Source organism: Ovis canadensis, chromosome 13 (genome assembly GCF_042477335.2).
Source record: "Ovis canadensis isolate MfBH-ARS-UI-01 breed Bighorn chromosome 13, ARS-UI_OviCan_v2, whole genome shotgun sequence".
In the NCBI taxonomy this organism is placed as follows: Eukaryota; Metazoa; Chordata; class Mammalia; order Artiodactyla; family Bovidae; genus Ovis; species Ovis canadensis.
Window position 1 is genome coordinate 88,641,074 of NC_091257.1, and position 14,679 is coordinate 88,655,752.

General features: G+C 48.4%; 1 protein-coding gene across 6 annotated transcripts in view; it reads left to right on the forward strand.

Annotated features, from left to right (window-relative positions):
* The window catches only part of PABPC1L (poly(A) binding protein cytoplasmic 1 like), a 24,298-nt gene continuing 9,619 nt past the window's right edge, over positions 1-14,679 (forward strand). For 4 of the 6 annotated variants that reach the window (XR_011248272.1, XR_011248273.1, XM_069548632.1 and 1 more), the window contains exons 1-7: positions 78-328; positions 2,642-2,835; positions 8,098-8,213; positions 9,778-9,917; positions 10,072-10,166; positions 12,418-12,555; positions 12,859-12,954. Coding sequence is in view for 2 of the 6 variants with exons in the window: in XM_069548632.1 (XP_069404733.1) it covers positions 136-328; positions 2,642-2,835; positions 8,098-8,213; positions 9,778-9,917; positions 10,072-10,166; positions 12,418-12,555; positions 12,859-12,954 (972 nt within the window). In the remaining 4 variants the exon portion in view is untranslated. Of the gene's footprint in view, positions 329-2,641; positions 2,836-8,097; positions 8,214-9,777; positions 9,918-10,071; positions 10,167-12,417; positions 12,556-12,858; positions 12,955-14,679 lie in introns of all 6 variants that reach the window. The other 2 variants (XR_011248275.1, XR_011248274.1) reach the window with 2 other exon arrangements.

A 14,679-nucleotide genomic window follows, 5' to 3' on the forward strand; every position in this document is an offset into this window, starting at 1 on the left:
GGCTCGGACGGCGGGGGCGGTCAAGGCCGGGGGCGGACGTGGGTGGGAAGAGCGCCGCTGCCCTGCGCGCCCCCGCTGCCGCGTCCCAGCCGGGTGAGCGCACGCGGGCGCTGAGCGCGGGGCCGCGCGCCCACCATGAACGCCAGCGGCCCGGGCTACCCGCTCGCCTCGCTCTACGTGGGCGACCTGCACCCGGACGTGACCGAGGCCATGCTCTACGAGAAGTTCTCGCCCGCTGGTCCCATCCTGTCCATCCGCGTGTGCCGCGACGTGGCCACGCGCCGCTCGCTGGGTTACGCCTACATCAACTTCCAGCAGCCCGCGGACGGTGAGCCCCCAGGGGAGCGGTGGGGCGGGGGCGGGGGTGGTGACGGACCGACAGACAGACAGACTGTATCCCAGCCACCAGCGCGCTTTCATCTCTGGCCACTCCCGCACCTTCCATTTTGCAGCCAGGAAAACTAAGGTCCAGAGTTGCAGGAGGGGGCCCCTGAGACATGAACTAGCAATTTGTGTGCCCCCTACTCTTTTTCACTGGTGCTCCATCTTCCAGAAGAGAGGTGATGCTGCTGAGTGAAAACAGCCAAGGGCTTAGGGGTCAGCCAGACCTGGGATTAGAAGGCCAGCAACGGTGCGATCTTGAGCAAATGAGTCAGTCTGAAGTTCAGTTACCTGTCTGCAAAATGGAGGTGGCACCTGCCTCGTAGAGTAGGAGGAAAGCAATGCACACCACCTGGTGAGGAAGATGCCCCGGCAGGCACAGGTGATGGTGGGTGGGGCAGCCGGGAGTGCTCAGCCTGGGTCTGCGGCCTTTCCTGACAGCGGATCCCGAGGTCTGTCTGCATCAGGCGCCTCCACTTTGGGGAACCCCGAAAAGCTGCCTCCCCTCTGGAGTCCACAGTCCATTTCTCAGAACTGATAGGATCGATCAGAGCTTGCCAGCTGGGTATGTCCTGATTTCTGTTCAGAGCCGAGAGGAGAAAAATTAAGAGCGCTGGATTTTGTTGGAGTTCTGCCATGAGAGTGTGAGCTCGAGCAAGTCGTCACACCTGGCGCCTCTTTTTCTGTAAAATGGGACTAACGCTTGTTCCCCAGGAGCATGGAGGCAATGGGGATTGTGTCTAGGAAGTAGTTCCAGTGTTATGTGGTACATTGTAAGCCCTGGGTAAGTGCTAACCTAAGAAGAATCCTGGTAACTATATATAGCAGGTGTGAGACTCTGGAGACGTAACCAAGAGGCCTGCCCCAGCCAAGTCCACAAGGGGGCGCCTTTACTCTGAGGCTCTTGCGAGGCTGGGGAGGTACCCGCCTCTGGGAGTTTGCTGGAGAGGTTTAGCTGGTTTCCTAGCAGGTGACTGAGCCGGATTCCAGGGAGCTTTCCCCTCTGCTCTGCTTCACCCGGCCACTGCCTCTTGCCGTCTTCTGCCAAGTCCTGTACAACCTGATTTAATAGAATGGGAAATTGAGCTCCAGACAGGAGAAGGAGTTTACTCCTGGCTGTTTATGGCAGGACTAGATGCAAAACCCAGACTTTTCCAAACTTGCCCACTGAGTATTCCATGGTTCCCCTCCATGCCTCTGAAACCTGAAGTGTCCCTGTAGCTGGGGACAGCACGCCACCTGGCAGGACGATGGGCATATGCTGTTGTGCTTAGACATACTACTGTTTACCAAATACTTATTTGAGCTAGGCACAAAACACTTTGCACAGGTTATTTAATTTTTAACACTGAAAAAAAAATGATTTATTTATTTGGCTGCACCTGGTCTTTATTGCCACATGTGGGATCTCTTAGTTGCAGCATGCAAACTCTTAGTTGCTGCATGTGGGATTTAGTTCCCTGACCAGGGATGGAACCAGGGCCCCCTGCATTTGTGAGCACGGAGTCTTAGTCACTTGACCACCAGGGGAGTCCCACACCTTATTTAATTTTCAGTCTGTCTGACAAGCTGGAGGTGGGTGATATTCTCTCCCTTTGTTAGATGTAGAAAGTGTGTTAACCAATCAGTTGTGTCTGATTCTTTATGACCCTGTGGACTGTAGCCCTCTGGGCTCCTCTGTCCATGGAGTTCTCCAGGCAAGAATACTGGAGTGAGTTACCATGCTCTTCTCCAGGGGATCTTTCCAACCCAGGGATCGAACCTGAGTCTCCTGTATTGCAGGCGGATTCTTTACTCACTGAGCCACCAGGGAAGTCCTTGAGTAGTATAATCATCAGCATCTCTTTCCAAGTGTAGAAATGGGCTCAGAGATGTGATGTTCACTTTCCTGAAAGCCATCCTCTTTGGGGTCAAATCTCAACTCTGCTGCCCAGCACCTCTGAGCTTCACTTTCCTCAAACTGCTGCCACCCTTGTCATAGGGACCCTTCTGATCATTTCCCCTTCTGAGCCTCAGTTTGTCTTTTTATAAAATGGAGGTAGAAATTCATGCTCATTTCACTACGATAAAAGAGTTGAAGGAGATCCTCCCTGGAAGCCACACACATGAATTCTATTTATTCCTCTTGAGCCTTCAAGCTCATCTCGAGTGAGACCCAGCCAGTGGCTCATTTATTGCTTGGCTCAGCTCCCAATTAAGCTGTTGAGGGCTCAGGGAAAGAAAATGCCCTTAGTTAGCTCCTTTCTTTCCTCCTATCCAGCGGAGCGGGCACTGGACACCATGAACTTTGAGGTGATCAAAGGCCAGCCCATCCGCATCATGTGGTCCCAGCGAGACCCAGGACTTCGTAAGTCAGGTGTGGGCAACATCTTCATCAAGAACCTGGAGGACTCCATTGATAACAAGGCCTTGTACGACACCTTCTCCACCTTTGGGAACATCCTCTCTTGTAAGGTGGGTGTGCCTGTTGTGGTGGGGGGAGGCGGTTGGTTCTGGGTTAGACATCTGAATGATGGTAGAGGATTAGCAAGCAGCACCTCACTTTACACTTTACAAGGTCTTATCAGTAAAGTTCCAGGTTCAGCTAGCACCTGAATGATAGTCGTTCTCAGTTTTCTCTTCATAGAACTATTCAGTGGTCACCTATGGATCGGCTAACTATTGCCGAATAACCACCTCAATATAGCAGGTGTCAACAGCAGCCATTTATTTTGCTCATAATTCTGCCATTGGTGGTTTGGGCTGAGTTCAGCTGGGCAGTTCTTTTGCTCTTAGCTGGATCCTTTGTATGCCCACTGAGAGCTGGATGGCTCTGCTGCTAGGGAGTGAGTGGTTGTCAGCTGGACTGTCCTGGTTTTCCTTCCTGTGGGCTTTCCTCCTCCAGCAGGCTCGCTCGGGCTGTTCTCATGGCAGTAGTAGGGTCTCAGCAGATGGAGAGCGGAAGCTCGCCAGGCCTCTTGAGACCTAGACTCAGAACTAGCACTGTCATTTCATTGCATTCTACTGGCCAAAGTAAGTCATGAGAACAACCCAAATTCAGAATGAGAGGGCAGGAGACGTGATAGGACAGAACAAGTAGATGCAAGAAGGCTCTTAACTGGGGCCATGATGGCAGTGGACATCATGTTTGTAGCATTTCTCTTATGATAGAATGGAAATTTCCTAAGAATAGGGATCTTGTTCACCACTGTCTCCCAGTCCCTAAATGGGATATGGAAACATAGTAGGTGCTCAATAAATATTTGTTGAGCTAATGGCTGTATTATCATTTGGGAAAGAATGTGGGCATTTCTCTGACTTATAGTTGAGGGTCAGGGGGCCATACAGCTGGTTAGTCTGTCCTGACAGGCCTAACCCTGGGTGGTTTTGCCCCCTGATTTTATGAGGATGGTTGCTCAGTTACCTTGCAGCCTTTGGTATGTGCAGCCTTCTGGGGAGGTGGCCAGGGGAAGGGGGGTGATGGCGCCCCCATGTGTTAGAACTCTTCCTTGACTCCTACTGTGTGACAGGCACAGTCCTGAAGTTCTCAAGTGAGGACTTAACCCCTCTCTGTGAGTGAGGGGGTATTCTCGTGACTCAGAGGGACACACAGACTGGAGGAGGTGCATTAGCTGCTAAAGGCACTCCATGATGGAAAGAGCTGTTTCCTATCTCTGAGGATCAGTGGAAGGGGAAGTCTTAACTGTGTGCTAAGTTCCTAGAATAAGAAGAGCAGATTTTCCCAGCACTTTCCGTGTGCAGATCTTCTGCATATACATCCTCATTGAATTACCTACAGTGGCCTCTTAAGATGTAAATAGGAGGATCCCTGAGTTACGTGGAGGACAGAGAGGCTCAGAATTGGGATCACTTATTCCCAGTTATATGTTATGGGGGTGGGAAGTAAGTGGCTAAGCCAGGATCTGAAGCAGTGGGTTTGCCAGCTTAGCTGAAGCTAACTTAACAGGGATGAGTATGTCTGTCCCCATCACTGAGGGCTTGAGGCTCCTTCTAGGTCACTGAGGATTGGAACAAAAGCTCTGTGTGACTTGGGCAAGTCTTTGCAGGCCTAATGAAGCCCTGTTGGGGGCCTGGTTAGGTACAAAGCATTCAGTGTGGTCCATTACCCTGAGTGTTTGCCTTTATATTTTATGAGGATGGCTGGTCAGTTACCCTACCCAAGACCCTGGCATATCCAGCCTTCTGGTGAGATGGCGAAGGCAGGAGAGAGGTTGGGAGTGATGACACCCTCTGTGTTAGAACTCTCTCTTGCATGCTCTCAGGCTGTTGGGAGGAAATGGTGAGACTTTTAGCAACAGCAGGAAATTGAGCTCTGAGGGAGATGCATTGGGACCCAGGGAGACAAAGGCCCGGAAAGGACAGTGCCCTGAGTGGCTGAGGAAAGGTTTGTGAGGCATGGTGGGACTCCCCCTGATCTGGAGCCAGGCTCCCCAAGTGCAGATGTCAGCCCAGCCTACCAAGCAGAGAGGCAGTGTAACACAGTTGGTTAGACTTTGGACTTTGGGACCAAGAGTCCTGGGTTCAAATCCTGCCTCTTCCACTTTCCGGCAGTATGGCCTTGGGCTGGTTGTTTAAGCTCTCCATACCTCAGTTTCCTCTAAAAGGGGGCAGTGACAAAACCTACCTCGTTAGGGTGGTGGTGAATGTATTGGTTGGTCAAAAGTTTCATTTGTGTGTTTCCATAACATCTTACAGAACCCCTTGAATGAAATTTTTGGCCACCCAGTGTTAACTCGGGTAATTTTCACAACACGGGTAGCCCTAGAGAGAGTAATGGACTTCCCAATAAGCCTATGTCAAAAGTGTCACTTGCTCATTTGTGTCCGACTCTTTGTGACCCCATGGACTGTAGCCCACCAGGCTCCTCTTTACACAGGATTTCCCAGGCAAGAATACTGGAGTGGGTTGCCGTGCCCTCCTCCAGGAGATCTTCCTGACCCAGGAATTGAACTAGGCTCTTCTGCATTGCAGGCAGATTTTTTACTGCTGAGCTAGTGGGGAAGCCCATTAAGCACCTACAAGAATCAAATAATTATTTCTGCTGGCTGGCTGACCTTGGACAAGTCATTTATTCCCATTTTCCCCAATTAGGCATTTGAGACTCAGAGGGTAAGAATTGCCTAGGAGGGTTCTTATGACAAATATATCAGTATGGGATGCCCTTAGCAGGTGTTTGGCTTGGAGTGGGGCTGTCAGTGTGATTAAATCTGAATGGCAGAGCTGGGCTTGAGTTGAACATGGAGGGGCCCTACTTGGGGCTGGAGCGGTGTGTGTTGGTTATAGATTTGGAAGCAGGACTTGTGCACACCAGTTGGAGAGCCTCAGTTGTCAGGTTGGTGTAGTTCTGTGGATTGTAGGGGCTGCTGGGGGTTATTCCCAGAGAGACATGGTCACAGTTATATTTGAGAAAAAGTGTCACACAGGTCAGTCCAGAAAGAAACTCAGTTGGGAAACTGGGATGGTGGTTGAGGTAGAAAAGTGTCACTCAGCTGAGTGGGGGCAGTCCCCTCAGTGAGGGGAGCCGGGGACCCCATTACATGGTCACTAGGGGTCTTAGGGCAAATTCAGTCAGAGGAAAGGGGACTCTATGAACCCAAGATCTTTCCTGTTCTTGAGGTCTCTCCTAACTTGAGAGGGGAACCTTACAGAATGGGAGTAGGATGTTTGTAGATCTTTTCAAAATTTGAAACAAGTCTGCTGTTGAAATAACTAATTGGTAAATGTTTTTTGAAAATATTTATTTGGCTGCAATTTTTGTTGAAGCATGTGAACTCTTAGTTGTGGCATATGGGATCTAGTTCCTTGACCAGGGATCAAACCCAGGCCCCCTGCATTGGGAGCATGGAGTCTTAGCCACTGGACCACCAGCGAAATCCCATTAATTGCTACAGTGTAAACAATTTGGAAAGAAATAAAATAAAAAAGATTCCATCACTTTCAACTGTAGTTCCCCAAAATAGTAATTCTTAACAGTTTTGTGTGTCTGTTTAAAAATTTCTTTGCCAAGGTATGGAAGCAACCTAAGTGTCCATCAACAGATGAATGGATAAAGATGGTGTGGTTTATATATGCAATGGAATACTACTCAGCCATTAAAAAGAATGAAATTTTGCCACTTGGCAGGAATGTGGATAGATGTGGAAGGCATTATTCCAAGTGAAATAAGTCAGGAAAAAACAAATACTCTATGACATCATTTTTTTATATATAGCATCTAAAAAATACAACAGATGAGTGAATATAATTAAAAAAAGAAGCAGCCTCACAGATATAGAGAGCAAACTAGTGCTTGCCAGTGGGGAGAGGAGGAGGGACAGAATAGAGGTGGTGGAGTGGGAGGTACAAAGTACTGGGTGTAGGCTTGCTCAGGGGTATATTGTATAACAGACTATAACCAATATTTTGTAATCACTGTAAATGGAAAGTAACCTTTAAAAATTATATAAAAATAAAAATATAGCCATCCCACATTTTCCCTCTCCCTGCTTTCCTTCCTTCTTTTATCTTTCCCCTCTCTCTGTCACTTTTCCATTCTTTCTCTATCTCTTTGTCTCTCTCACTGTCCAAATGGTTTCCACTACATATGTATTTCTTGTGTTAGCAGAAACTTAAATGTTATCAAAAATGCCAAAAAAAATGTTCTCAAATGTGTAGATGCCCACTTGAATCTAAGTGGACTCGATTTTTTCCCCCAGGTAACAATATACCTTACAGGTAACTCTGCCAGCCATGAAATCTCTTCGACTATGCATACAGCAGACCAAGATGTGTTATTTACTTAAACAGTCTTCTCTCTTCTGTCTGTCTCTTTTTTTTTTTGGTCTGCCAATAAATAGATTGTTTATTTAAAACAGATCAGCATTAATAAAATGTACAAATTATATCTATAAATATTAGAAACAGTGTGTCATTATTATTTTGCTATATGCCAGAGACAGTGAAGTGAAGTGGTTCAAGTCTCAGTTTTGGTATTCACTAGCTGTACAATCTGGGAGCAATTTATGAAGCCTGTTTCATTTCACTTATCTGTAATAGGGGTTAATAACTTCTACCTCACAGTTCTCTTGCCTGAAAAATCCCATGGGCGGAGGAGCCTGGTAGGCTGCAGTCCATGAGGTCGCTAAGAGTTGGACACACTGAGCGACTTCACTTTCGCTTTTCACTTTCATGCACTGGAGAAGGAAATGGCAACCCGCTCTAGTGTTCTTGCCTGGAGAATCCCGGGGACGGGGGAGCCTGGTGGGAGGCCATCTATGGGGTCGCACGGAGTCGGACATGACTGAAGCGACTTAGCAGCAGCATAGTGTTATAACAGGGATGAAAGAAGTTAATTTCACACAAGCAGCATTTGGGATGCCAGTGTCCTCTTGATGGACACTTGGGTTGTTTCATGATGCAGCAAGGGAGGGCAAGTGACTTGAATCTAATCCTTTTATCCATCGCGTTGGGAAGATCATTAAAAGCTGGTCTGTGGTATAGACAAGACCTGTGTTCAATCTGAGGATTCTGTCCCTCTTTACTGTGTGATCTTAAGCAAACAGATTGACCTCTCTGAGCTTTCATTTCCCACCTGTAAAATAGGGCTGTTGCGTGACATAGGATTGTCTGGACAGGCAGGGAGCCAGCACTCAGATATTAGTCATTTATCACGGTTGTCATTCTTTTCTACGGGAACCTCCTGCTGGATGCTCTGTGTCCTGTTTTCCTGGGGTGCAGGTGGTGTGTGATGAGCACGGCTCCCGCGGCTTCGGCTTTGTGCATTTTGAGACCCACGAGGCTGCACAGAACGCCATCAGCACCATGAACGGAATGCTGCTGAATGACCGCAAAGTGTGAGTGAGGAGGTGGCGGGCATGGGGTCAGGGCTAAAGGAGCAGAATCATGGTACCACCAGCCTGGGACCAATCCTGCTGCTGCCCCCTAACGGACACTGGACACGGAGCAGCTGTGGTCTTACTGGCAGTGGGACCTCACATGAGCTGCTCAATCTCCCAGGGACTCATTTTTCCAAGTAAAACATGGGGCTGCTGACATGTGTTGGAGGGTGATTCTGAATAGTAAATGAGGGGATGCTTTGGAGATTCCAGCTAATGGCCAAGTCATCCATGGACTCAGTGATCTGTGTCTATTTTCCAGCCTTCTCAGTATGGCTGTGAACTTTATTAAACCTTTTGTTTCCTGGGATCTGGAGACAGGAAGGAACGTTGGCATACGCTTAGCCTGCCACTTTCATACCTTTAAGTTTGGCGTCTTTCCCACTTTACAGATGGAAAATTGAGTCACAGGTGCTGGAGAGAATCTGCTCCAGTGATTCTCACTTAGTTCTGGTGTTTTTTTTGTTTTTTTTTTTTTTGGCTGCACTGAGTCTTAGTTGCAGCATATGGGATCTAGTTCCCTGACCAGGGATCAAACCCAGCCCCTTGCATTGGGAGTGTGGTGTCTTAGCCACTGGACTACGAGGGAATTCCCCCCCTAATTCTGGTTCTGCTCATCAGATGGCCCAGCCCTAAGCCTGAGGCTGAGCAGTGGAAGAGACTTTGAGCTGGGAAATGCCCAGGGTCATTTTGTCCAGAGTTTCTCTATCAGTAAACCTGAACTTTGGTGGGCTTTTCCTGAATCTCCAGAAGCATGTTTCTATTTTTGGTAGGTTTATTTTGCCTGTTTTCCTGTTATTCCGTTTCCTTTCATTTTTGGTGCCAGCTATAACTATCCTGTGCTAAATATCTTATAGGTACCTCAAGTTTTCTTGTGCTTGCTTTTTTCCCCTTAATCTAGGATAGCTTCTTAGATTTTATGTTTATGTGGACTTGGAAATTACAATTTTTAAACTTCATATTACATTTGAATTATTTCAGGGCCCCCCACCCCCACCCTGCCACCTGCCCCAGCGACACTGGCATAAACTGCATCTGGTTCTCTCACAACCAGCGCACCCAATACATGTTAAATGAATAAGCATATCCCTGTGATATGAGTTTGATCCTCAGTTTTACTGAAATGACCACTGAGGCTCAGAGAGGTTAGTAACTTGCCTGGGATCACACAGCTTGGCAACTACCAAGTGAGGATTCAAGCCCTTTTCTGGGTGGTTCCCACCCAGCTTTGTGCTCTTGTCTCTTGGGCACTCAGCTGCCTCATGTGCAGTAGGAGATCCAGTGCATTTGTTACAAGAGGAAAGTCATCTGAACCTTACTCTGGAACATAGAGTCTTGGCTGTTGGAAGTGGTTGGGTCTTGGAGTATTATCCTGCCCAGTCCCCACGTGAGGAGTACAGAGGCCCCAAGGCCGGCAGCAATTGACTCAAGTGACCCAGGCCTGCTGGGTGGGCTGGAGCAGCAATGGGGGTGGTTGATGGCAGCTGTAGGGCAGCTGCCTACCCTGTCTGTGTGTCCACAGCTTCGTTGGCCACTTCAAGTCCCGACGGGAGCGGGAGGTGGAGCTGGGCGCTCGGGCCATGGAGTTCACCAACATCTACGTGAAGAACCTCCACGTGGACGTGGATGAGCAGCGCCTGCAGGACCTCTTCTCCCAGTTTGGTGGGCGTGTTTCCCAAGGGAGTTGAGGATCACTTCTACTCCCAGCTCAGGCTGTAGGGGAGGGCCCCCTGGGGCTTCCAGAAGGCTTGGGGGGAGGCTGGGGGCCATCTCGAGGCTTCCTTGACACCCCTTTGAGCTGAGTTGCCCTTCCCAGGGAAGATGCTGAGTGTCAAGGTGATGAGGGATGACAGCGGCCACTCCCGCGGCTTTGGCTTTGTCAACTTCGAGAAGCATGAGGAAGCCCAGAAGGTAGGAGCATCCCCATGGCCCTGTTTCATGGAGGAGGTGCGGAGCCAGGCCTGGGACCAAGGGAGATTAGGAGCGGAGGGCTCCAGCTTCCCATGGAGGAAAAAGTCCCTCCCCAGATTGGGTCCATCGGAGCCAGGGCCCTTCATGCCTGTGGTGAAGGCAGATTCCTTCTGCCTCCTCTGGTTGCTTCCATACCCTGAGGTTGGCTGGCTTTTCACAGAATCTTACTACACGGGAGCTAGTAGGGGCCTTTGAGACAGCCATTGTTTTGGCCCTGCACATGGCATATGGGATCTTAGTTCCCTGACCAGGGATCTAACTCTCACTCCCTGCAGTGGAAGCACTGAGTCTTAACCACTGGACCTTGACTTGATGGTGGGATTGAGGCCAGGGAGGGGCAGTGCCATGTTATTCCTTGCTTCCAAGCCTTTGCAAACATTTTCTCAAAACACTTCCCCTCCCGTATTCTTTAGACCAGTGCTGTCCACTGGAAATATAACGTGGGCCACGTGTGCAGTTCAAAACTGTCCAAAAGCCATGCTAGCAAGGATAAAGAAACTCCTGTAATTTTAATAATATATTTTGTTATTCAAATGATCACTTCAATGTGATATAACAGTGATACAATGGATTGTGATACAAAATTTGTATTGATAAACACAGATTTTTACATTGCCTTTTTTGTACTAATTCTTTGAAATCTGGTGCCTCTAGCACGTCAGTTCAGACACCATATTTCAAGTATTCAGGAGCTGCATGTGACAAGTGACTGCCATGTTGGACAGTATAACTGTAGATTATTGACAGGTCTCAGCTTATACTTTTCCCTCCTCAGGAAGCCACCTCTTCCTGTCCTCAATGCTTCTGATGAGGTGCCCCTCCTGTCTGTCTCCATCTTTAGCACAGATTCTCCTTGGATAGAACTGAGGGCAGGGACTGGTCTTGTGTCACTGTTAAATCTCTAGTATTGCTGGTAGGTACTAGGTACATATATCCTGACCTAGGGAAGGGTTCAAGGTCACACTATGAGTAACAAAGGGTTAATGTCCTATTTTACCTCCCACCGTGAAGCTGTTTCCATGACTGCTGCCCCATTAAGCTCACTGGTCATGGAAGAGCTCAGCCTATGGTGGGATCCTGGGCCCATCTTGAAAGCAGCCACTTCTCACTGAGCATGTACCACGGGCCAGGCGCTGCCTGGTTTTTCATATGCTCTCCTGTCTCTCCCACCGATGTGGGCTCTACTGTAATTATCAGGATCCAGTAGGTTGTAGCTAAGAAGACAGATCATTGGAGTTAGAACCAATTCTATGAAGTTTTGTCCTTAAGTAAAGGGCTCCTTTGAAAACTAACTTTTTGTGTGCCCTTGAACAAGTCCCGTCCTTTATGTAGACTTTGATTGTCCCAACTATAAAACAATAAGTTGGAGTAGATGGATGAAGCTGGCAGGGGGAACCGTAGTCTCCAAGGTCTTGGTTAATGACCTGAGACTAATGTAGACAGTCAGTTCTTGGGGGCCCAGTGTTTTTATATATATTTACATTCATCTGCATGTTTAGGTAGAGAAGCAAGTCATCATCATGTGAAAGTATTTACTAATGAACTGACCACTTAAAAATTCCCTTCCAAACATTTCTCCTCCCTAATCCATGTCTTTGAGTCAGTACACATATGGGTCTGCCTTTTGCAGATTTTTGCAGATGAACTGATGCAGATTCAGTTCATTATGAATGGGTTGCAGAAAGATTGTACCTCTTACAGAAGATGTAGGATTCCATAACTGAAGAAAAACCAACAAGGTTTAAGTCAATGCTTCTAATTTAAAGCCTTCATAGTTAGCAAAAAGGGTTATCTTTGCTGTGAAACCCCAACATGAAGGCTGTGGATGATGGCATCACACCATTTTGAAAGAATCATGCTTGCTGCTTTGTTCAAATCATCAGTGTGTAGTTACACTTGGAAGCTAAATGGAAACGTCGCAAATTAAAATTTCACTTTTTAAAGTAAAGCTCAAAGCAATTAAAAAAAAATCTACAGTTTACTCTGAAATTTTGTCCCATGTTTTTTAAAAAAAGTGGAGTCGCTTTAAATGGCTTTGATCCTGGTACCAGTTTCTCTCAGCTAACGAGGCTGGCCTGGCTTGCAAGTGGCTCCCCCTGGACCCAGGAGATGGGACTGGAGTCCAGGTTAAGGCCAAAGGCTCATGAGAGTGGTTACCAATGAGGTAACTGGCTGCCTCTTCTCTGCACAGGCTGTGGTGAACATGAACGGGAGGGAGGTGAGCGGGCGGCTGCTCTACGTGGGCCGGGCCCAGAAGCGGGTTGAGCGGCAGAATGAGCTGAAGCGCAGGTTCGAGCAGATGAAGCAGGACCGGCTGACCCGTTACCAGGTGAGGATCAGGCTTCCTGGGGCAGCTGTTTCGATGTGACAGTGTGTGTGCTGCCCTGAGAATGTGGCTCCCTCCCCCAGCAGTCCCATTTCTGGAAATTTGGCTTTGGGGATGAGGGTGGGGGAAGGGGCTGCAGCTTCCAGGTGCTGGGCTGGTTGAGTGAAGGGTGGGGTGTTGGGGTGCTGCCTGCTGGGAACTGGAGGCTTGGTGGGTGGAACCCGTATAAGCCCCTCCTTCCATCCCAAGGCATTCTGGGACTTGGAGGGGAAGGGGCGTGTCTAGCAGGTATCCTTTTCTTTCTAGGGCGTGAACTTGTATGTGAAGAACCTAGATGACTCCATAGATGATGAGAAACTGAGGAAAGAGTTCTCTCCCTATGGAGTGATCACCAGTGCCAAGGTGAGGGCCTGGGGCACACACAGGGGATCCGTAGCTCCCTTCCATCCTCACTGGCCTTGAACACCCAACCCCTGCCCTGCCTTGTGGCTTTCAGGGAGTTGGTGGTGCTAACCTGCATCTTCCGGAGTGGGAACTGGGTCTGACCCCACTGAAGCTTGTTGTTTATCTGCATCTCATCTGGACTCGAGGGGAAGAGGGTAGAAATATAGGCCCATTCACACAGCTGGACTTATTGGGGCTCACAGTAACCTAGGTTCATTCAACAAGCATTTATTGAGTGCCTACTGTATGCCAGATACCAGAAATTTATATCTCGGAATTTCCATTGACTTCTGTTGTCTGGCCCTGGCCGGTGATATAACCTGTTTCTGGGCCTCAGTTTCCCCATACGGAAAATGAAAGAGTTGGCCTACATCATTCTTTGCTTATTATTTATTGAGCACCTGCTGTGTGCTCAGCCCTCTTAGCATCAGAGACATGATGTTGGCTCTGTGACCTTGAACAGATGTCTCCCTCGCCTCCTCTGTAAGATGAGGGTGATGGGCTCCCTAGATGGTTCTGAACCCTGGCTTCTCATTAAAATCCACTGGAGAGCTCTAAAGCAGACACCCAAGTCAGAGAACCTGAATGTAGATCTCTGCACATCTTAATTTTAAAAGCTCTCCAGATTTTAAAAAATATTTATTTGGCTGTCTCAAGTCTTAGTTGCAGAGAAGGCAATGGCACCCCACTCCAGCACTCTTGCCTGGAAAATCCCATGGATGAAGGAGCCTGGTGGACCGCAGTCCATGGGGTCGCTAAGAGTCAGACACGACTGAGCGACTTCACTCTCACTTTTCACTTCAATGCATTGTAGAAGGAAATGGCAACCCACTCCAGAGTTCTTGCCTGGAGAATCCCAGGGATCGGGGAGCCTGGTGGGCTGCTGTCTATGGGGTCACATGGAGTCAGACACAACTGAAGCGACTTAGCAGCAGCAGTCTTAGTTGCAGCATGTGGGTCTTTGTGGTGCACAGATTCTGTAGTTATGCCGTGCAGGCTCAGTTGTTGCAGTTTGTGGGCTTCGTTGCCCCAAGGAATGTATAGTCTTAGATCCCTGACCAAGAATCGAACCCGTGTCCCTGGCATTGCAAGGTGGATTCTTAACCACTAGATCGCCAGGGAAGTCCCTCCCCAGATTATTTTTAAGAAGAAAGACACAGTGATCATTCATTCCATACTTGAGCACCTGCTGTTTTGCCAGGCCCTGTGGGGAGCACACAGGAATAAGTCAGATGTAGTCCTTGCTCTTGAGTAGCTTATAGTCTTGTGGGGAAGTCAAATGCATCATTAACTCATGTCTACTATAGGGTGTGGTGGGGGTGAGGTCAGTATAGGAGGCAGAGTTGTGGTAGCTTAGCAGAACAGGAAGGAGGACTTCCAGTAAGAAGTGGCAGTGGCAGCAGCATTTGCCGTGGCTGTGAAGAGGTAGCAAGCTGCAGGTGGGAATGAAGAGCTTTCCAAAGAAATCAGTGTGGGTGAGGGCCTTGGGACCTGCACATGTAGTGTGATAGTTGGGTTCTTAGGAAGTGGTCTAGAAGATCTTTTGCCTATTGAACCCTTTTAAAATGTTCTTCAGGGAGCCTGGTATTTGGGGACGAGGTTCTAACAGTTTTTGAGTTAAGGACCTTTTCTCAAAAAAAAAAAAAGTGATAGAACTCTATGGGACATGTGAATTAAACACCA